Source organism: Bidens hawaiensis, unplaced genomic scaffold, assembly GCF_021521415.1.
Source record: "Bidens hawaiensis isolate Kalapana, Puna unplaced genomic scaffold, B.hawaiensis_p1.1 tig00059813_1, whole genome shotgun sequence".
Lineage (NCBI taxonomy): Eukaryota > Viridiplantae > Streptophyta > Magnoliopsida > Asterales > Asteraceae > Bidens > Bidens hawaiensis.
This window is the reverse complement of record NW_027500760.1, coordinates 1,392-23,291: the sequence shown is the minus strand read 5'-3', so window position 1 is coordinate 23,291 and position 21,900 is coordinate 1,392. Positions and strand designations below refer to the sequence as shown.

The window sequence follows — 21,900 nt, the reverse complement described above, 5'->3', positions numbered from 1 at the left end:
TTACATTCAAGAACTAGTAACCGTGATCAATTTTGATTTAAGCGATCAAGGTAATTTAATATAAAATAATATAATCTTCCATTAATCTATCGTTGCTAATGATTTGTTTAACTTCAACACTTAGGCTTTAATAACGGATGTTCATGTTGTAATATAAATTAGTTTTACCGTGAAAGAAGACATACAATTGTATAAACTTGCTTTGCAATTTGCAAAGTTTGCATAACTCGTTGATAAATAAATGATCGAACCGGTTCTAGCCAGAATCGCTTAGCGAGAACCGACTTTAGCGGTTCTAGAACCGAATCGGTTTACTATAATAGGTTCCGGTTCCGGTTCTATTTTTCACTCATTTTTTGTTCCGGTTCGGTTCCGGTTCCGGTTCCGGTTCGGTTCTCACGATTCTGAACCGTTGCACAACCCTACACCTGGGTTTTACCAACCTGCCCCGACACATCGCGCCGGGCAAAACACTAATATATTCCTATTTTATAACCCATTAATCTTTGTTGTGCAAACAATTGTATTCTTCCTCCACTTATGTTCTTTTCTTGTGTTATAACACAATTGTATTCTTCCTCCACTTATGTTCTTTTCTTGTGTTATAACGTCTTCTAGGAGTCTCAAGATCCGCAACCCAACTCTGATGCACCCTTTTATGGTTCCCTTTGCGTGTGCTTCATCATCATCATCATCATCATCATCGTCGTCGTCGTCGTCGTTGTCGTCATCGTCGTCGTCGTCGTCGTCGTCGCAGTGTTTTAATGGAGTACTTATTGGGCTCAAGAAAGGTGGATATATGGGGTTTTTTTGGCTTAAACATGATAAGTTCATCTGGCTTAACTTGTGGGCACATATTCAATTTATTTACACGAAAACCATTTAAAAACCCCACAGATGTTCCAAACTAGTTTCTTAACTTGTGGACTCCTTTAACTTCAACATAATCGTTAATATTGGTTCGAAAGTCTTAAAGACCTTTCATTCATTATTTACATCATTTTGTTAGTCTTCTAATACTGTGTTCACCCATTCATCTTGTTTTGGATAGATGTTATTTGGGCCCAATCAATTTGAATTTATGAGAGAAACCCACGATGAACATTAATAAACTGGTATTGAAGAGGACTGATTCTGATTGCATACGGTAATAACCTAACCAGGTAAGGAGAAAGAAAATAATACAGGTAGCCTTTAATCATATAATTTTGTGAGGCCCCTCGACAAGACAAAATATAAGATGTTACTGTTACAATCCATCTAGGTTGTTACCACCTAATGGGGACCAATGACACAACTAATGGCATTAGCCATACTTCAAATATCTATAAAGACAAGTTAGATATAATTCACGTATGCTATCTCACTCATTTGTATTTTATACTCTGTTCTCGCACTTATACCTTAAAGAATTCAACAATAATCAATTGATTACAACTAGTAATTGTTAGAAACCTTAACGAGACGAGTATTATCAGTCTTAAATGTTTTGGTTTTCGAATTTTCACATTTAGTTTAGATTTCATTGTCATCCCTAGTTCCTGTAACAAGGTTAAGGTGTTTTGTTTTGTAGAATTAACCAACGCAAGTTCACACTAGTCATTTGTGGAGCTAGGTAAGAATCTAGATATCGTATTATCCGTATCATGACTTGACTTACCTTGTTATATAAAAAAGGAGACAACACAAGTCGAATAGAATAAACCAAGCATTATTCTTTCCATCCCAAATTATCCAAACCACCACACGTGACAAATTAATCCAACACAACTCTACGCCATCCATCCATTCATTCACTACGCGTTAAATCAACGCCTCAGAAACAATCCCATACATCCAAAACTTACTCTCTTTCTCTCACTTAACCCATCAATTCAATATTATTATTACCCTCCTTTTCAATTTGTTAATTAGGGTTCTTGATCTTCTGCCCAGTAAACCCTAATTCCCTCAATTCTTCACAAATCCTCACTACCCACATCACATATATCACTATTCTCAGCACCCTTTTCCCCAATTTCACTCTTATCCCGTCTAAACCCAAAACCCCCAAATTCTATCCCGTCTGATGATCCATCGTAAATAGATGGCTAACGACGGCGGAAAACGGGTATTCAACCGATTAGGTCCAAACTCACGTCAGCAAAACGATAATCGAACCCAGAAAGTATGTCACCATTGGCGGGCAGGCAACTGCCACCGCTTCCCATGCCCCTTTTTGCACCGGGAGTTGCCGGAGAATGGAACGAAGAGACCTCATGGCTTTACGACGGAGGATCAACGCTCCACGACGGCTGCACGCCGGGGTGGTGGTGCTTTTAACACGTGGGGCCGGAATAATAATAATAATAGTAGAGGCAGTGTTGATAAGAAAGATAAGATCTGCAAGTTTTGGACACAAGGGAGTTGCAGTTTTGGTGACAGGTGTAGGTATTTGCATTCATGGTGTACTGCAACTTTTAAGATGTTGACACAGCTTGAAGGTCACCAGAAGGTATGATTCAATTTAAATGTTTTCTTGGCTTTGTTATATTGAAAATAGTTACTTTTTTTAAGGTAATCTTTTTAATTGATCGGTTGTTAGGGTTTGGAGTTGATAATGATTTGTTGAATGAATGTTGTGGGGTGTAGAAACCATGACTACCTTAAAGTTGCCCAATGTTTAGTCGTTAGTTTTATCGTAAATTAGGGGTGTTCACTGTTCGGTTTGGGTCGATAATGGGCTAACTAAAAACTGAAACTTTGCCTTTTGGATTATTGAAACCGTTTGGTTTCAGTTTTTTTGGTCTCGGTTCAGCTTCGGTTTTTGTCATTTGATCTTGAAAATTGTAGGCCTAAAAAAGGTTAACTGAAAATAATGTATCTAGGTGTGAATAGATTTTTTAGATTTATTAAATAGTTGATTATTATACATTTGGCTAAAAATATTTGAGTTGGATATTTGTTAAATTCTTATAAATTACTTCAAAAATATATAGAATTCGGTTCGGTTTTTAAAAAACATAGAACCAAACCGTGGTTTTTGTTTCGGTTCGGTTATTTTAGTTTGGAATTTTCAGTTTTTTCGGTTTCGGGTCAGTTTCTTCAGTTTCTTGCACACCCTAAATGATGTAAATAAATAAATTTTGAGCTTTTATAAATATGCAAGGGTTAGGTTTTTTTATTTAATTTATAAGTGATCAATATAAGTGATTAAAAATAATGATAATCACCGTTTTCTATAAGTTATAAGTGAAAAACCGAATCTCTGGTTTCAATTCGGTTATCCATTTTTAAAAAACCGAATCGAACTGATTGATGGTGATAAAGATTATCAAGATGTTGAGGAATACACTAAACTTTGAAGATAAATAAGATGATGAATGAAGATTGGGACTAAACTTATAATGCTTTTTAATTAAGAACTTAATTGAATTTTAAACGTTTATTTAGCAACTTTGTATTCGTATAGTTCCACATAACACGTGCCGATTTTTGTTTTTTTGAATTCAATATGTATGTGGTACTCTAATACGTTCTTATACAAGCTTAAAATATGCATTTTGATTTCTTTAATTTTTTTTGCAATGTCTACATGTAATTGAAAAAAAACCCGAAAATAACCGGAATACCGAACGGTTTGTATATTCAAAAAACCGATTACTTTGGTTTCGGTTTCGTCTAATAACCGAACCGAACCGAACCGTGCTCAGCCCTAATGTGCCTGCTTATTGTCAAAAGAAACCAGTGTCGACTAATCTAGATGTTAAACTCACCCCTATTTTTTGTTGATTAATTGTAGATTGTTAGTGGTATTGCTCTACCAGCTGGATCGGATAAACTGTATACCGGGAGTAGAGACGAGACCGTTCGGGTCTGGGATTGCCAATCAGGACAGGTTGATTATTATGTATATTGTGTGTATAATTTATACTGTTACGGTTTGTTTGTTTGGTTTATTTATTGTGATTTGTTTTGGGTTTTTTATAGTGTGCAGGGGTTATTAATTTGAGTGGTGAAGTGGGGTGTATGCTCAGTGAAGGCCCGTGGATGTTTGTGGGATTGCCCAATCTTGTTAAGGTAGTTTTATCAACCGTTTAAATAATCTTGTTTCTTGAATCTTTTATATGCTTTAACGTTGTGTTGAATTATTGTTTTAGGCGTGGAATGTGCAAACGTCTGCTGAGTTGAGTTTAAATGGACCAGTCGGGCAGGTTTATTCTTTGGTGGTGGGGAGAGATTTGTTATTTGCTGGTGTTCAGGTGAGTTTTTAAATAAGGGGTTATAATTTAATAATGGGTTTTGTATAGTTTAATTGAGAATGTGAGGGTTGATGCAGGATGGGAATATTCTCGCCTGGAAATATAATCCTGCGACTCTTTGTTTCGAGCCGGCTGCTTCTCTTCAAGGGCACACATCAGCTGTTGTGACCCTGGTTGTTGGTGGCAATCGGTTGTACTCAGGCTCAATGGACACGTCAATACGTGTAAGTTTACGTTTACATGTTATTTTTTTATTTCATAAATGGACAACTGCTTAAACGGATTTAAGCAAATTGGTAATTGGGTCAGTTTAGCTTGTAGAACGTCACCAACCTGTCAAATGGCCGTTTTTGACCTTTTTATTTGTTTTATTGTAGTTTTTTATTTGTTTCATGGTAGTTTTTTCTAAGACAACGGCTTTATTGGACTCAGGCAAACAGGTCAATTCATGCGTGCTTTGTCAACAACCGGTCAAATGGGCGCTTTTGATGTTTTGATTATGTTTTAGTAATTTGTTTTTAAAGGACAACTGTTTTAATGGATTTAGGCAAATGGTAAACGGGTCGATTTATGTGTATTGTCAACAATTGGTCAAATGAGTATTTTTGACATTTTGATTAATTTTTAGTAATTTGTTTTTAAAAGACACCGCGTTAATGGATTTAGGCAAATGGCTAAGCGGGTGGCTCGATTTGGGCTGTACTTGGTCACAAACGGGTCAAATGAACAACTTTGACGTTTTACTTGTTTTCTTTGTTTCTGATTTTATCTGCATGACTTGTTTTCAGGTTTGGAACCTTGAGAATTTGCAGTGTCTACAAACATTGACTGATCATGCTGATGTTGTTATGTCCGTTCTTTGCTGGGATCAGTTTCTTCTATCATGTTCCCTAGACAAAACAATAAAGGTTTTGACACCATAACTTTATACTATATCGACTAAGTTTCATAATCTTACATTTTGTCTATAATTGCTTGTTTTGTTTACTCATGAAGGTGTGGGCGGCTACCAACAGTGGCAATTTGGAAGTAACTTACACGCATAAAGAAGAACATGTATGTTATATCAACTCTTGTTCTAGCCAGAGACTGATTTTTCATTTTATATTTTTTGTTTTGTTAATAATTTATTATCTCCTGAAATTGTTTGTTATGCACTTGGATTATCCTGTATGTAATATTAAAAGTTCGGGACAAGTAGATGTTTTAGCTATAAAATAAACAAATTTAGGATTTTTGGCAAAGAATTATGCAGAAAAGAATCATAAAGTTGCTGGTAGTTCTTTTTATGGAAATTATACGCGACAGACCATGAATTTTAATGCATTGGATTTAGGAAAGATCACAAACATGCATAGCCTTTGACACTTAGTTTTGTTAATCCTTATAACAAGTAGTATCATGATGTTTCTTCTACCTTGTGCAGGGCTTGTTGACACTATGTGGGATGCATGATTTGGAATCGAAGCCTGTCCTGCTTTGCTCTTGCAATGACAACACCGTTCGCGCGTATGATTTGCCATCGTAAGTTTTTCTGACATTTATTAATGTAGAACTGTGGTACATTTTGGTTTCAAAAAGCGCATGTGAGGCGCGAGGTCTGTTGGTCAAATTTGGTCAAAGTTAGGGTGTCTAATAACAGGATTAAAAGAATTATGAGTGGTTACTTGATAAAAAAAGCTTATATGCAAAAGAGATGCAACTTTTGGTTGCACATAAAGCTTTTTTGGTTGTAGACTGTGCAATGTCTAATAACGGTTTTTAAATCAAGCGGTACACACTTAGGTGTGTAAACGAGTCAAGGTTGAGCTTGGTATGTTTCGAGCTCAATTTTTAATGCTCGAGTTCGGCTAGTGATTTGTTTTTCAAGCTTGGACTCGGGCTTGGCTCGCTTATCTGTTTATATTAATTTATATACGTTATAGTTATTTACATCTATGTTAATATATAGTTTTTAGTGTATGGATCAAATATAAATGACTTTTATCGTGAGAAGTTTACAAATAACTAGAGTAATTATGTTAACACTAGTGTAATTATTGAAACTGTATAACTTTTGAACTAGAGGAATTATTATTACACTATTTATTTTTTATAACATAATTACTCTAGTTCAAAACTGTAATTACACTAGTTATTTGTATGTTTAGTAGGTTAATTTTATTTGTACGGGATCCGACAATTATTTTACCCCTTTTTAGTTGTAGTTTTATATATAACGTAATATTATATTTGTTCGTTATTTTTGCCAGCATTTTATGTAGAATAATGATAAGCATTATTATTAAAAATATGTTTTTTACATAATAAAAAATTATATATAAATAAGAGGCCTTTTTAGGTTCACCAAGCAGCTTGAGCTCGGTAAGTGAAATTTGGGCTCCGGCTCGTTTATTAGTCAACCATATTTATAGTCTCAAACTCGTTTAAGCTCTGCTCAATTTGAGCTTTTAGCAAGCCGATTTTGAGTAGCTCCCAAGCAGCTTGGCTCGTTTACACCTATAACCACACACAATCAATGTCATCATTTGAACAAACCAAAATAACTGATGTTTTGTTTTTCTTTTTAATAATATTAGGTTTTCTGAAAGAGGAAAAATATACGCAAAGCAAGAGATCAGATCTATACACAGCGGCCCAAATATTTTCTTCACGGGAGACGGAACGGGAGAAGTGAGAGTTTGGCAGTGGCTGGCTGACCAATCAGCCACAACCACACCCACACCCACACCCGCTTGATTTAGTTACAGCTTTACCCTTGCCATATTGGTTTTTCTCTCGGCTCGTTTTGTGTAACATAATTATGAATGAAGTTTGTAAGTCCCAGAAAGCGTAGGCATGTTGTTGCTATTGTAACATGTTGGACAATTGTTCTTGTATTAGTTGAGGTTTCATAGTGGAAGCTTTTTGGCTTTGCTTCTTCCAAAAGTCATCATTCAGTTTATACTTTATATAAATGTGTTATTTTTTCAATTTGGTTATGTGCCTGATCTGGATAATGACAGGTTTGGCAATGAGTTTAAAATGTGTGCTTAAAGAAGCATGGGAACTTAGCAAAACTTTTCCTCCATTTGTTTGTTTATGATTATAAATATTATTCACTCTTGTTTTTAACCCAAATTATAATAAATGAGATTAAATCAAAGTACGAAAATGATATTTTGGATGTATTAAAGTTATTACATTTTCCTTTTATCTATTGACTTAGACTTCTTGAGTCTTGACTAATTTCATAAGATTTGACTTAAGAAGTAAGCTATTTGTTAATAAATCAATTTGCACTTTATAGAACTATAGATGGTTCATGTGACATGTTTGTAATGTAATTTTGATTTCTAAGTTTTATTTGTTTAATATGGTCTGGGTTATGATGGTTCATGTGTAGGGCCGTTCAAAGCGCTCGTCGCTCGAACTCGCTCGCCGCTCGTTCGAAAATTGCTCGAAAGTTGCTTGCTCGTTTTTTCGCTCGATTGTAAACGAGCCGCTCCGCTCGGTTCGGTTTGCAAACGAGCCAAGCAACGAGCAAAGGTATGCTCGGTTCGGTTCGGCTCGAATATTTTTAATTGATTTTATATATAATTATATGTGGGTTCGCTCGATGGGGTCGAAGTATTATGTTTGAACGGATTATATATATAAATACACATAATTTTCTAAATGTTAAAAAAAGCCCATTCATTAAAAATTATATCTAGCCCAATACAAAGCCCAGTATAAATTAAACAAAACAACTAAAATCAAACCCTAATTGTAAAAAGTGAGTATCGTTGGTCAGACTTCCTATCTTCTCCTTGTTTCAATCCCAATTCAAAATCGCCTCCTTCCGTTCCGGCCGCTCATCCCATAACCCCAATCAAATCGACGCAACAAAAACGCGAAAGCAAGTTTGTTATCTCGTATTGATGTGTTGTGTGCCGGGATTTGAATTGTGTGCATCTCACCCACGTTGCAAGCAACCGAGCAGTTCGTTGGTTTTGATTTTGATATGTTATTTGTTCAGTTTAACTTGATTGTTGCATACTTCTATTATTTTTTTTTTAAATTCGAGCCCAACCGAGCCGCTCGGTTGTATATCAAGCGAGTTCGAGCAAGACTTTTTGCTCGTTTCTTTAAATTCGAACCGAACCGAGCCGCTCGGTTTCAATTCGAGCCGAGTTCGAGCAGACGCTCGCTCGGTTCGACTCGATTCGTGAACAGCCCTATTCATGTGACATGCTTGTAATGTAATTTTGTTTTCTAAGTTTTATTTATTTAATATGGTCTGGGTTCTTACTGGTTGTTTTCGGATAACGTTTGATTGAAAGTGGGTACTAAGAGCATTCCCAACCCATTCCCTACCATATATTCATATATATCATATAATTACAGTAAAAATCATTGTATTTTCTCTCTTCTGTTTAATTAAATAATACTTTTTATACTTTTTTCATTATCTTTTCTCTCTTTCACTCACAACCACTTTTAGAAAATATTAAAATATTATACTGTATGAACAGTGAAACCTCAAATTTAACTTTCTCATATAACATTTTATCTCTCCTATACTCACAACTACTCATAACCATATCATATAATTTACAAAACCCCATCACACAAATATAGGGAATATGCTGAGAATGCTCTAAAACCATAAATGACAATGTCTAATTGTTTTCTTTCAAGTAAAAGTGGCCATATCACATGGATCATTCTTGTGATTTTTTCTTGTATTTCTATGATTTCTCTCCGTAGAAAAAGAATATTAACATTTGTATCAGAAGCTGTAGCGATGGTATTTATATACACTTCCAAAATTATATTCTTAGAATTATAAACAGTTAAGTTATTTAAAATTCTAAGACTATTATATTTGCAAGTCTATCACTTCATTACTTGACCCAAACCTAATAACGCATTATTAGATTGTTTAATGTTTATCAACTGTGGAAGAACTCAATTGTTCATGTTTCCAGCTGCCTTCATGGTTTAATTTAGGTGTTTTTTAGATACACCATGGGGTGTTTCCTAAACACCCACCCACTAAGCCGCGGATCGCCTAATCCGCCGCTTATTGGTTGGGTGTTTTGGAAAGTTGTGTGTTTTTTTGTCATTTTGTTGTCTATTATTTATGTTTATTATGTTTTTGTCTTTTTGCTGTCTTTTAATTTTAGTTTGTTTCTTTTGTATTTTTTTGGCTCGGGTAACGTTTTTTTGATCGGTTTTGGAAGGTCATTTTGATCGGTTTTCGAAGGTCACAACGAGACAACAATTTTAAAATTAATAACGAACAAAATAAAACGAACGACTTTTATATAATAATAATTAGTACACAACGACTTGTGTTTGTTTTCTTTTTTTGTATGTCGGGTGTAATAGATTTTTTGTCTGTTTTAAACTAATAACGAAACAACAATTTTAAAATTAAAAACGAACAAAATAAGCATAACGCATAACCAGGTTTATAAAATAATAATAATTAATACATTACGAGTTCGAAAAAAAAACCAAACGAGTTCGGGGAAAAAGTAACGGCATACAAAAAAGAAATCTAAAATGCGGCACCACCCGCGTCGAAACGTGGCGCTGGTACTGCGTACTGGGCTCCATGCTGCTGGGCAGACATATAACCAACCATCCAACTCACCTGACGCTCTAGTCTTCGTAGGCGGGAGTTAGTGGCCGCATCCAAACGCACGGCGCGATGTGTACGCGGAACGTGCTGCGGGTGCTGATGCGGTGGCTGTTATGAACACGATAAATTAACGTTAATAAGACGAAGATACAAAAAAAAATCAAACGATAAAATATAACGTACCTGATCACCGTCCTCCTCGTCCTCATCACCGTCACTCTGCGCCCTGAATATCCACCTCTGGCTCCTCGATTGGCGGAGGCTCAACAAGTGGGACCTCTACGTATGAGGGAGAATCGAAATTAGTGACCAGGTGATACCAGCGGTTAATCTTCTTGACGATTTGCATGCCCTGTGCCCGTCCACGGTCCAGCTCTCGTGGCGGAAGCGGCGGCTGAATGGGTAGGTCTTGCAGTCGGTTCCCGTAGCCCAAAGAAATCGCAATCCGCGTAACGAATGTGCCACCGATCAATTTCCCGCGGCCCTGCCTGTGCGAGTAAATGGCGAAGTAGTCGCCGAAACAGCGAGCTAGGTTGCAGTGTCTCCCCGTAAGCAGGCATCGCAAAAAAAAGGTCACAGAGGTTGCAGTGATCTGCCCCCCCACCCCCCGTGACGACCTTGTACGGTATGAACGATAAGCCTTTATAGGTACCTGTACAAAAAAACAATATAATATAATATAATATAATATAATATAATATAATATAATATAATATAATATAATATAATATAATATAATATAATATAATATAATACAATACATATACAAACCTGTGCAACGGGTCCTTAATGGCTGAGGCTTTGGAGTCTAGCTTGTATTCTCATACAGGGGTAGTAGGCCAAGGTGTATCGCTAATCGTCGTCCAAAAACGTCTCAACACGTCATCTGGTGTTTCGTGTATGCTCTCCGTGTAAACAGGGGCAGTTATATCCTCAATTGTGTACAAGCCCAGCGCCCTGGCAAACTCCTCCATCGACAGATATAGCCAATTCCCGAAAATACGGAATCGAACCTCCGCCGACTGGTATCTGCTCCCTCAACCAGCATCGGGACCTGCAAATCTCCCTCCGGGCGTGGCCTGAAACAATATTTACATGTTGGTTAAATCTACTTTATTTATAAGTTAATTGAAAAGGAAAAAAATACCTGAAAACGAACGTAGGGTAAAACTCTAACGTGAGAGCCCGGTACGCTACCTGCTGTGCGGTAAACAATCTCTCCCACGGTGTATCCTTCCCAACAATTCTTTCAATCCTGTCTTCCGCCCGAACCATTTTTATAAACTCCTCAGACAAGGTCGAGGAAGGTTGTGGCTCCATTTTCCGAAGCTGCGTAAATCGGATTTGATAATCGGACTGCGGGTCAAACCTCAAATGCTCGTAATCATCAAGTACTTCGTCCCCAAAAATGTATGTATCCGCCATCTATGTTTAACACATAAATATAACCGGTTATTGTTAAAACCCGTTACCTTGTCAAACCTGTAACCCAAAACCCGTTTCATCATCAAACCCGTAACCCAAACCCGTTTTCTAACCATCCCGTAACCCAAACCTATTTCACTAACAAACCCGTAACCCAAACCCGTTTTCTTACCATCCCGTAACCCAAACCCGTTTCACTAACAAACCCGTAACCCAAACCCGTTTCATTAACAACCCCTAAATTCGACCCGTTTCATTAAGAAACCAGTAAACCAAACCCGTATGATTACGAAACCCGTTTTGAAACCCGAATCCAAACCCTTAAATCAACCAGTTTTCAATTCTTAATCCAAACCCGATGGGTATGCTCAAACCCTAACCCTTAATCTAAATGAACACCTATATCAAAATAGAGTAAAATAGAAGTATCATACTTACCTTATTGTTTCTGGGTCGGATTTGGTGTTGTTAAACAAAGACGAATTTCGGGACGGCGAGTTAGGGTTTGTGTTTGAAATGTGGTAATGTTTGAGTTTGAATGTTTAGGGAGGACGGCGGGTTAGGGTTGATATTGTTTCGATCCTCGATGGATTGGGCGATCCGCCGCTTAGTAGTATTTCTTTTTCTTTTTTTTTATTTAACTATCAAAGTATTTCTTTTTTTTATTTAACTATCAAATATATAAATTTTATACCAAATAATGTTATATATTCATAATATATATACGGATTTATACGAATAAAAACACAAATTTGCTATAGAACCAATACTAAATTACAAATTTGACTATATATACGGATTTAAACTAATAACAACAAAAATTTTATATTAAACCAATAATAAATTACAAATTGGAATAAATACATCAAAAGGTACTGGATATTACATCAAATTCTATACTGAGACTAATTTCTAAGATCATCTTCTGATAAGGAGTCCAAAAATAGCATAAATACAGCAGCTCTTTGCCGCGACTCTCCACCCACCGGCAAGCAAGTCACCGGAATCTGTGTCGGCCCACAGCTACAAGTTTGCCCTACTAGAAATGGGGAATAATCATTACGCCCGTGTATCTATGTCGGTCACAACACTCCATCCACTAGATATGTCAAATCCGCAGCACTCCTGGATACACCGGAACTAGTACCCTATACAGGTACCGTTATGCCCACATATTTCCTCCATCAGCTGGTTCAGCCCTTGCGATCTATCATGCAGTTATGACGAATTTACATCGGCAAGGCGACCGTTTAATAGGGGTGACACCGAATTCATCAAAGATCGGTGCCATCTTCCTTATTACATTGGAAACCCCATGGAGGTTGATACGAGACTTTATTATGTGGCCGACCAGTGCTTTTCTCCACAATCACCAAAATCCCAAGTAATGGACACTGTTGGGATATATGAAGGGGGACTACTAAAGTGTTCCGCCTGCTCACGGCAGTTGCACTGGTAGCGCAAAAGTTCAAAATAGCATCTACACAGTCACCACTATTATTTTAAAAATATATGTAAACAACCGAATGCAAAAAAAAAACAAGTTTGGAAAATATATATATTTAAAATCTATTTTATATATATTATTAAATATTTTATATTTTATACGGTCAACAATATTATTTTTAATATAAATGTAATTTGATAAATATATATTTTAAAAATCTATTTTATATATATTATTGTTATTTTGTAATAATAACGGACTCCAAAAAAACATTCACACAGCCACCACTATTTCGGAACGAAACTTATGGCTGTGTAGATGCTATTTTTGGACCCCGTCGTCATTATTTTGAAAGAAACATAAACTTCTTCCTTCATTGAATAAAGAGAACAATACATATAGAAATCAAAAGTAAACTACCCACGTTCTAATTCTAGGAAAATAAACAAACAAAGTGTAGGCTCCCGGACGGATCTTACACGGGATATCGCTATCTACGTAGGTGCGGAATCCCTGCGTAGGTAGTTACGAGCGTAGAATACGTAAAACAATCACACGCGATACAAACGAACACGTTATATATTATAACTTGAAACACGTCTATTACAGACTCTATCTCTCGTCTATCGACTTGCTGAATTACCCGTGATTAACCAAAACTCTAACTTTAACCGTAAACCCGTAGGCTATATAAATACACGACAACTTCGCCTCAGGCGAAGTTGTCAGTAACTTCGCTCGTTGAACAAGTTCGCCTAGGCGAACTTGTCAACAACTTCGCTTGTTCAACAAGTTCGCCTAAGCGAACTTGTTGACAACTTCGCTTGTTCAAACATAAACATAAACTTAAACATAATTACATTACAGACTCGATTACAAACGCTAGACTATGAACTACTGACATTTATGTACCAACAGACTCCCCCTTGGCAGTAGCTTCATATCTTGATCTTCAAAGCTTGTGTCTTGTAATCTCTCGTCTTCTTTCTTCATCTCTTCAAGCATGCACTCCCTGTCTAACACATACAGAAACCAACTTCTGGTACTTCTTAGCTTCCTCTTTCCAAGCAGGAATGTAGAAAATCTTCTTAGCATGTAGTACCCGCAAGTCAGCTTGAGACAGATTGACTAAGTGCATAGGATCATACACTCTCATGATCTCTTGCTCATCTTCATCCTCCATGACCGCTTCAGCAGTTTCACAATCCACATACCACCACTTCAAGTCTTTCAAGACGTTCTTGGGCATCACCTTCATCGGCACTTCTTTTAAATGACGGACTGGTTTATACTTCATAACCATCCATGGTTTGCCGTCGGCCCTCATCCCTCTATCTTTGTCTTCTACTAACTTCCCTTTCTGAGGCTTCAGAAGTTCAAACTTTTTATCTTTAATGGCCTCCTTCCAAACAATTTTCCCAATTACTCTCGCCATGTTATCATCACTTCTGTTTATCAGCCCCAGTCTTGCTAAGTCTTTCACCTCACACTCCGGTAAGGTATTCAGGGATCTTAACATCTTCTTGAAGTACTGAATGCCGTCGTAACGTTTGATCACAAATAGTTTCAACTCTTCATCGTACAACCAGCATATGATTCCCTTCTTTGATTCTGCATATCCCTTTATATTATACGACTTTTTGAACATCGTCGGTACTGCTGGCTTCTTCGTCTTTACAAACCACTGAGCGCAGCCTTCCTTCCAGTTTGGCTGATCTTCCCACTCAGTGTTGTCAACCACAGCATCTTCACATATAGTCGACTGTTCAACCACAGGGATCTCATGCTCTACATTTTCTTCAACAATCTCCCCTTCTTCTATCACATTCTCAACCACAATTTCTGCACCAATCTTTTCGATCTCATCGATTGGCTGAACATCATCTTCATTTATCAACTCATCATCCTCTAACATATCGTCTATCTCTTTCAGCGCATCAATCATATCATCAACAATCTCAACATCTTCAACCACATCCACATCATCACCAACAGCAACCACATCATCACCAGCGGCAGACTCCCCCTCAGCTGTGGAAGCCCCAAGAGCTATAGTAGTTCTTGGCAACTCACCACCTGCATCTTTCGATGCATTGGGATCATCGTCTCGGTCTTCTCTTCTTTTGGTCCTCAGCTCATCTCCTCTACAGCTCATCTCCCCCTGAGATGCCAAGAACACCTTCAAGGCATCTATAACTTTCCCGTGCTCAGCCAGGAGGGATGCCTGCAGTTGATTTGCTTCCACTAGGCTTTGAATAGTCTTGGACTGCTCAGCTACAATCCGCTCTAGTGAAGCTATTCGTTCCGAGTCTGAAGTGGGCGTGACCGCAGGTGGTACCGTATCCGATAACCCTGCAGTAGTGGTGACCGTAGACTCGACAAATCATGCTACTACCACCGATGGAGTAAGCGTTTGAGGTGGTAGAGACACAATTGCTGGAGTCGACGTCTGGACGGCCGTGATCGATGGAATGTCAGCCGACGATGTAGCCACTACGGGAACAACCGTAGCGCTTGTACTCGATACCTGCACAGAGGTAGGAACAATGGACATACCAGACAGGGCAGGTGGAGCAAAACGTACCAACCGTGAAGTCTCTCCAGCTCCTACACCCATACCTGTCCTTTCCCTTCGTGAACGCTTTCTCACCAGCTGCACAGCTTCTTCTTCATCATCTTCCTCATCGTCGTCGTCAACAGTTCTCTTTTGTTTCCCAACTGTTCTCTCATGCGTTACCATCATCCTTCTAGCCTCTTCCATCACATCATCAAAGTCAGCCTGTGGACCCGAGACTTGAATATTCTCTTGAGGATCAACTCGGTCCATATCAAACATTCCTTGGCCTCCCAACATGGCATCAAGGTCAATCTCTGCAGCTGACACAGCAGCAGATACAGCAGGCGCAGCTGATACAGCCTGGGGTGCTGCCTCCTGTTGTGGTCTTGGGTCTCTGAACTCGTCCCCTGCCGCAGGCACATACTCCGGGTTTATAAGGTACCCAAAGAGCGGAGTATGCCTGGGACGCAGCTCAGGCTTGCTTCGTGCGCTGGAAGTGCGACACTGTGCAAAGATACGTTTTGTCACACTTTCCACGTATCGAATAGGGCGTCGTTGAGGCAGCGTCGGAGCCACATGATTGAAAATCATCTGTAGGAATCGTGGATACATTGTAAACCGCTCACGCGCCACAGCCCTTCGTTGCCTATCGATCTCGTAAAAGATCATCTGGCTGAAAGAATATCTTTTATTATAAGTCGACGCAGTCATAGCAGACTGCATTGTCGCACCCATACCATCAGTGCCTGCCTTCCGTCCTGACATACATACGATCATGACGTGCATAAGGAAGCGCCACTGATCTAAAAGGAATCCCTTCCTCCGTTGAGTGTCCCCTAAGGGACCAGAATACCCCATCCTGAGGAACGCCCCATCACGGAATGGCGCAACAAACTCCGTTGGGTCATCCCTCGTCTCTTCACCAAACCGCAACGCCACCCGTATTTGTTCAGAAGAAAACTGAACAACTTGACCGTTTACGGTGGCTCGCATAACCGGGGGCTCAACCCGGCAATCGTACTCTACCGTCTGCCAAAAGTCTTCAATATTCGGTAGGGAAATAGGCAGGGTAGTTGTTATTGCGTGATATATCCGTGAGCGCAGGAGAAAAGTAATTATCTCCCTGTAGTCCTCCACGCCCTTTGCATCTGGGTCAAGTGTTATGAACTGGTTATGAGCTGGGAAGAATTGTCTGTGATCATCACCGTCATCACCTGCACCTCCTGCACTTCCAACAGCAGCCATATCTGCACTAAACGAACCAAGTTAGATAAACGTTTAAGTTGTACACAAGTTCGCTTGATTACCAGGAGCGAAGTTGTGATCAAACCTGTATAGGCGAAGTTAAAGGTGAGGCGAAGTTGGGAACAACTTCGCTTCATCTTTAAGTTCGTCTAATTAATTTTAAGTAAAATGGTCTGGGCGAAGTTAGTGATAACTTCGCCTCATCACAACATCGCCTCAGGCGAAGATAAGGGTTAGGCGAAATTAAGTCTCAGGCGAAGTTGCGGATAACTTCGCCTCAGGCGAAATTAAGCCCCAGGCGAAGTTGCGGATAACTTCGCCTAAACCCTAACTTCGCCTGCATCAGAATAGGCGACTGTTAGGATTCTAACAGCCGGAATCCGATGATTCGGCAAAGTTTGACGATCCAGGAGACTCTAACACATGATATTACGGATGGTTAGATGAAAAGATCGTCCATGAATACGTAATACAAGTTTGTAAATCTCGGTTTTGAAAGGTCACCGGACCGAGGTCACGAAACCGTTCAAAATGACCTATGAAAAGCATCACTGTCTTTGGATATACGGTTAATCGATAACACACACCTTGAATCTATTGAACGAAACTGAGAAAAAGGATCGAAATCGGAAACGAATCAAGTTCGCCGGATAATAGTTAAGTTCGCCGGGTTTCTCGGAACAACTTCGCTGATATTTTGAAATAATGAATATTTTACTGTTTGAAATCCTTATATAGGGTCAGAGTTGGTCAGGCGAAGTTACGGATAACTTCGCCTAGGCGAAGTTATCCACAAGTTCGCCTGATTCAACAACTTCGCCTATATTTTCATAACCAAACCTTATAATTTTGAAGAATTTGAATTAGCTCTTTAAAACTTCCCTTTAAAAAATAAACAATATGATCAATTCTAAGTAACCAGATAAAAAATCATAAAACTATCTAAGTACAAAAACTTAAAAAATTTAAAGTATAAGGGATCAAATTTCAGTCTCGATAGGGACTGCTACGTTTTAGAAAAGATCCGAACAGGAATCATACTAACTACGTGACTGTCACATAGATCCGTGTTTAGCTGTATTATGACATATAAAGACAGGTTGTAAGCAGGTATAACTTAAAATGGTTTTCATCGTTTCTGTGATACGAGTTAGGTTCAATTAATCCTTAAAATTTAAGTGGGCAACAACTCAGAAATATTGATGCCTCCTATCTATCCTCAAAGCGTATTTGGCTTTCCCCAAGTCACCCCGAATTGACTTCGACCCATAGTGTCTGATTAAACATGTATGTACTCTTCTTCTGGTTCCCGTTCTTCTTCTTACTCTAAGATAGAGAAGTCTTGATTTTATGATCACTAATATGTTACAATAACTTCAAATATATTTTTTTTTTGTGAACAACATAGACTTCAAAGTAGAAATTAACTGCAAGTCCCGAATCTGGATCACTGCAGTATCTTGAAACGCTATCCTCACGGGAATCAGAACACACATGGGCTCGTGTATGACTGGGTAATCGCTTTTCTGCCTATCATTCGAAAAGATATATATGAAGACACGCAAAACTCTTAAGGAGTTTCCACGTAAAATCAAGTAAAATTAGTTTGTATCACGTCTACTTTTACGTACCATAAAAAGTTACCATGACATACAATGATTGTCCTAAAGCCTTTTAAGCCTAATAACTTCACTAGTTAAGCACACAAAGTTAGTATATCTATCATTTTCCAAGGTTGGATCAATTTTCCGTTTAACATAGCTAACGAACCTCTTACGAAGTAACAGACTTGAAAAGTAATTTCATTTCCCAAAAAAAATTTTGACTTCAATCGCCCCGATCACGTCAAAGTCTTCAGATAAATGGCAATCCTGAAGATCCAATGGATCAACTGGACCGACCACATACAAGTATGTGTCCTTCTAACTAAGTATGAACGACTAATTTTCAGCGACAGAAAGAAAACCCATCATAACCGCCCCGGTCACTTTCAGTCATCTGGTTAATGGCGACCCTCATTCTCTACAAGTAGAAACGAGGACCAAAACATATCCTAGGATATGTCCATCAAACTGAGGTAACCGACTAATTTTAAGCAATAGTGACGTTTTTTTTTTTTTTTTTTTTTTTTTAAACACAAAAAAACATGGTTACTCGGGATTGATCATCCCGTTCAGCTCAATTAGGTTTTGAAATCTGGATTTATCAAACGCTTTTGTAAATAAATCAGCGAAATTTTCTAGCGTATCGACCTTTTCGACCTTAATCAGTTTCTTCTCAGCACAATCCCGTATGAAATGATGACGAATGTCAATATGTTTAGTTTTACTATGTTTCACGGGATTGTTAATTACTGAGATGGCAGCAGTGTTATCAATAAAAATAGGAGTGAGTAAGAAATTCAGACCATAGTCGCGCAATTGTTGCTGAATCCACAAAACCTGAGAGCAGCAATTGGATGCTGCCATATATTCAGCTTCGCACGTAGAGATTGCGACTGATGTCTGTTTCTTGCACTGCCAGGAAACTAATCTTCCACCGAGAAACTGACATCCTCCTGTTGTCGACTTCCGACTCTGATTGCACCCTCCATAATCAGAATCTGTATAAGCAACCAGTTCCACGTCTCCTCCCTTCGGGTACCACAACCCTAGCTTCGGCTTGCCTTTGAGATACCGCAGAATCCTCTTCACACCCTTCATGTGAGATTCCTTTGGGTTTGCCTGAAAACGAGCACAAAGACAAACAGCAAACATTATATCAGGCCTAGAAGCAGTCAAATACATCAAAGAACCTATTATAGCCCGATACTGAGTTGGGTCCACATCTGCGTCACCGTCTATTTCAGCTCCCAACTTGTGGTTGACGCAAATTGGAGTGTCAAATGGAGAACAGTCCTCCATCTTGAAGCGCTTGAGGACATCATGAACATATTTTGTTTGATGAATGAACATCCCATCCTTCTTTTGATCAACCTGCAATCCTAAAAAGAACGTTAGTTCACCCATAGCACTCATCTCAAATCTTTTCTTCATGACGGCCTCAAATTCCTGACACATGGAGACTCTTGATGCAGCAAATATGATGTCATCCACGTAGACTTGAACTAGCAGGAAGTCACTTCCATCTCTCTTCACAAACAGTGTGCTGTCAATCAAACCCCTTTCAAAACCATTCTCTAGCAAGTAGTCCGATAACGTTGAATACCAGGCACGAGGTGCCTGATGTAATCCATACAGCGCCTTGCTCAACTTGTACACGTGATCAGGAAAGTCTGGGTCAGGAAAACCCGGAGGTTGCTCAACATACACAACCTCATCAACTTTCCCATTGAGGAACGCACTCTTCACGTCCAACTGAAACACTTTCATCTTCTTAAAAGCAGCAAACGCCAAAAACAATCTTATCGCTTCCAACCTGGCCACCGGAGCGAACACTTCATTATAATCTATCCCCTCTTGCTGATTAAAACCTTTAACGACCAGCCTCGCCTTGTTTCTTATAATAATCCCCTTTTCATCTCTCTTGCACTTAAACACCCATTTTGTGCCTATCGCATGCACATTCCTTGGTTTTTCAACCAAAGTCCAAACTTCCATCTTCTTAAATTGAGCCAACTCTTCTTGCATGGCCTCGACCCACGAGCTGTCCTTAAGAGCCATTTGATAATTTTTCGGTTCAATCTGGCTAATAAAGCATGAGTACAAACATTCGTTCATTATACCCGTTTCCTTAATGCTTGTATAAACACAGGTGTGCTCATTCAAGCTACTTCTGGTTTGTACACCGGAGGACACATCACCTATAACATTCTCCAAAGGGTGTTCTTTGTGAATTCTCGTGGTCGGAACAGCACCGACATGCAAATTATCTTCTAAATTAGAAGAGAGCTCATCAATGGTTGTTTCTGGCTGAGAGTGAAATGGATTGATAAACTCTTCTCCAGGAGAGACAGCAGGGGAACCGATAGAATTTGATGAGGACGGTTGACAATCATCAAATAGCTGTCTATGTGCCAAATTTTCCTCCTCATCTAGAATCATCTTCGTAGCAACACGTTCTTCTTCTTCTGTACAAAACAAATCAGGTATGTTAAAAGACTTGAAGAGCCTATCATAGTCAAAAATCCCGGAAGTTCCGATGCTCGGTCTTGGCGATCTGTAACTCGTAATGTCGGTGTTACATACCACCTCAACCTTGCCGTTCGTTGTATTAAAGACACGCCTGTTGGGAGTCCCAACTTCATAGCCGACTAAGATTCCTTCATCGGCTGCTTCACCAAACTTTGAATGTGCCTTTAAAATTGAACACGGGGACCCGAAAGCTTCAAGTCCACACAAATTGGGCTTTCTCCCATGCATAAGCTCGTAGCATGTTTTATTAAGTCTTTTTACCGTTAAAACTCTATTCAGTACATAGCAAGCTGTAGAAACAGCTTCAGCCCAGAACACCACCGGAAGCTTCGAATCAGCCAGCATAGTTCTGGCTCCTTCAATTAAAGTTCTATTCTTCCTTTCAGCCACTCCATTCTGTTGCGGAGTATACGGAGCGTTGAATTGGTGTTCAATCCCTCTTGACAGACAGAAGATCTCCATTTCAAAATTTTTAAACTCGGAACCATTGTCACTTCTGATGAACTTCACTCGTTTATCCATAATGTTCTCAACTTTGGTAATCCGATTCTTCACCATTTGAGCCGTTTCGTCCTTTGATTTCAGGAAGTATACCCACGAGTATCGTGAGTAGTCATCAGTGATCACCAAGCAATAAGTTGTACCACCTAGACTTCTTACATTCACAGGACCGAAGAGATCCATGTGAAGCAGCTCTAGTGTACTGGCGATTGAATTTACTTTCTTGGTGAGATGGGACTTCTTGTGCTGCTTTCCCTTTTTGCACGCAAGACATTTGTCTTCAAAATTGAAACTTTTTAAGGGAACACCCAACACAAGCCCATGTCTGACAATATGGTTCATCTTCTGAAGATGAATGTGCCCCATTCTCCTGTGCCACAGTTCAGATTCCGATTCGCTTGCTTTCGTCAAAAGGCACGATTCTTCCGTTGACATTTCAGTTGAACTTAAATCCATCATATACGTATTTCGATCACGTGGAGCCTTCATTACTATCCACTCCTCTGGTATTTGAAAACCAGGCTTCAACACAATCGCATCAGTCTTAGTGAAGTGTACGGTATAATCTTTATCACAAATCTGCGACACACTCAGCAGATTGTGCTTCAGTTCTTCAACAAAGTTCACATTTTCTAACGTCATCTTCCCGTTAGTTACCGTACCCCTTCCTGTTATTTTGCCTCCACTCTCACCGGCAAAACTGACTCTTGCTCCTTGAACAGGTTTTAAATCTTGTAACA

The 21,900-nt window shown here is 38.9% G+C and overlaps 1 protein-coding gene across 1 annotated transcript; it reads left to right on the top strand.

Moving 5' to 3' along the window:
• The first annotated feature begins 1,865 nt into the window (after nt 1–1,865).
• Nucleotides 1,866–7,182, top strand: LOC143602770 (zinc finger CCCH domain-containing protein 48-like). The gene is made up of 9 exons (XM_077079773.1): nt 1,866–2,494; nt 3,782–3,877; nt 3,970–4,059; nt 4,140–4,241; nt 4,319–4,465; nt 5,030–5,149; nt 5,238–5,297; nt 5,668–5,765; nt 6,821–7,182. The coding sequence occupies exons 1-9, from the start codon at nt 2,087–2,089 to the stop codon at nt 6,978–6,980; spliced, it is 1,281 nt and encodes a 426-aa protein (XP_076935888.1). The 5' UTR covers nt 1,866–2,086; the 3' UTR covers nt 6,981–7,182.
• Nucleotides 7,183–21,900: the final 14,718 nt, after the last annotated feature.